This window comes from Cyprinus carpio, chromosome B8 (genome assembly GCF_018340385.1).
Source record: "Cyprinus carpio isolate SPL01 chromosome B8, ASM1834038v1, whole genome shotgun sequence".
NCBI classification, from domain to species: domain Eukaryota; kingdom Metazoa; phylum Chordata; class Actinopteri; order Cypriniformes; family Cyprinidae; genus Cyprinus; species Cyprinus carpio.
In genome coordinates, this window is record NC_056604.1 from 14,590,022 (window position 1) to 14,591,952 (window position 1,931).

Sequence of the window (1,931 nt, forward strand, 5' to 3'; positions counted from 1 at the left end):
CCTTCACCACAGGTGTAAGAAGAGAAATCCTCCGGCAAAAAAAAAAAAAAAAAATCCAGTTCCCTTTTCCATAGACACCCACTTTCCTCCAAAAAGCACGAAACAACAACATGGATGGAATGAACGTGGACGGCGTAAGCACGGATACAAGGGAGGTAGTTGAACTCGACGTCCAGCATCCGAGCCTGGGGCGGGGGGAGCAGCGCGAGTACCCACCAGCTTTGGCACTCATGGCCAGCAGTGACCCACGCGCCTGGCTGGCTCCCGTGCAGGCTGGCACCTGCGCGGCACACGCCGAATACCTGCTGCACTCGCACGGCTCGAGCGCGGAAGGCGTGTCCTCTGCCTCCAACTTCAGGAAGAGCAGCAAGAGTCCTGTCAAAATACGCGAGCTCTGCCGACTTAAAGGAGTTGTGGCTGCAGATGAGAGCAGACAGCGGGCCCCATCCAGCAAAGCGACCAACGTCGTGCAGAAACAGAGGCGCATGGCTGCCAATGCCCGGGAGAGGCGAAGGATGCACGGATTGAACCACGCGTTCGACAAGCTGCGCAGCGTCATCCCAGCCTTCGACAATGACAAGAAGCTCTCCAAATACGAAACCCTACAGATGGCCCAGATCTACATCAACGCCCTGTCTGACTTGCTTCAGGGCCCCGGTGCTAAAGCCGATCCGCCAAACTGCGACCTGCTGCCTGCCAACGTGTTCGAGGAGGACCGCTCTCCCAGAGGATCGCCGAGCGTTTGCCGAAGAGGCGCGGGTTATCCGTACCAGTACGAGGACACAACTTTCGCCTCTTTCATGGAGCAAGACCTCCAGTCGCCCTCTGGAACAAGCAAGTCCGGTTCGGAGGCCAGCAAGGACTCGCCTCGGTCGAACCGAAGCGACGGAGAGTTTTCCCCTCACTCGCACTTCAGTGACTCGGACGAAACGCACTTGGAGATGCAGAGCGAGGACGAGCTGTCGGAACTGAAACTGCCCAAGCACCGCGCTTTTTAGAAAAAACACCAACCGGACTGTCCATCAGTCGTGTCAATCGCATATTTGGGCTTTTTAATAGGTGGCTTTATTTATCCTTTTGTTGTATGATCTTTTGACAATGAAGTTTCTGTTGTGTCTGACGCCAATAGATTTAGTTGCCTTCTCGTGACATTGACCAGACCCCTACGCCATGTGAACTGCCGAGTGCAGCAGTGCCATGGGCTCGAATGTCATGCATAAAACTGTCTTCCGCGAATTGTTTTGACACGTGATTGTCATGGGCCTATTTTCATAGATACGATTGATTTTGAACCCTGTAAGAGTTTGCAACTTCTAAAGTTTACGTGCACTTTAAAAACGGGCCATAGGCTTGAGAAACACTGTTTTGTCATGGAACAAGAAATTTTGTGTTTATGTAGAAGTAGCCTAATGCCAATTTGATGAATATATTTAATATAGCCTTTAGATTTTGTACATCCGTTCGTTTTTAATGTTTGATTTCAATGCAAAGAAGTTGTGTTCTGCTCCTGTAGCTGAAGTAAGCTATTTATTTCCATTTGCCTTGTCAATTTTTTGCGTTGTTGAAAATGAGCAGTTTTGCTACCCGTATGTTTTGTTTTATTGTAGAAATAAAAAAGGAAAATTAACATGATTATGTCTCATGTCTCTGTGTGATTGTCGTTATCAGTTTTTCATTGCGATTTTATCAAATAACTTTTCTAGAATCTAGATCTTTTTTTTAAATAAAGGAAATCCTAATAAGGGGGCACCAGCATGATGTAATGTCATTTAATTTTAATTGGGTTTAGCCCTTAACGAGAAGTGATAGGTGTGAAACATTTTATGGTTGTAAATGATATGGCATGATCGAACAATTAATAATTTAAATTTTTTTTCCCGTACTGTAGCCTATAAAATGTTGTATCAAAATGTAATTTTTGTCAAGTAGCC

The 1,931-nt window shown here is 46.7% G+C and overlaps 1 protein-coding gene across 1 annotated transcript; it reads left to right on the plus strand.

Annotated features, from left to right (window-relative positions):
* LOC109050657 (protein atonal homolog 1-like) lies at window positions 1–1,632 on the plus strand. Its single transcript, XM_019068236.2, has one exon. It carries the CDS (start codon window positions 111–113, stop codon window positions 996–998), a length of 888 nt encoding a protein of 295 aa, XP_018923781.1. The 5' UTR covers window positions 1–110; the 3' UTR covers window positions 999–1,632.
* Window positions 1,633–1,931: the final 299 nt, after the last annotated feature.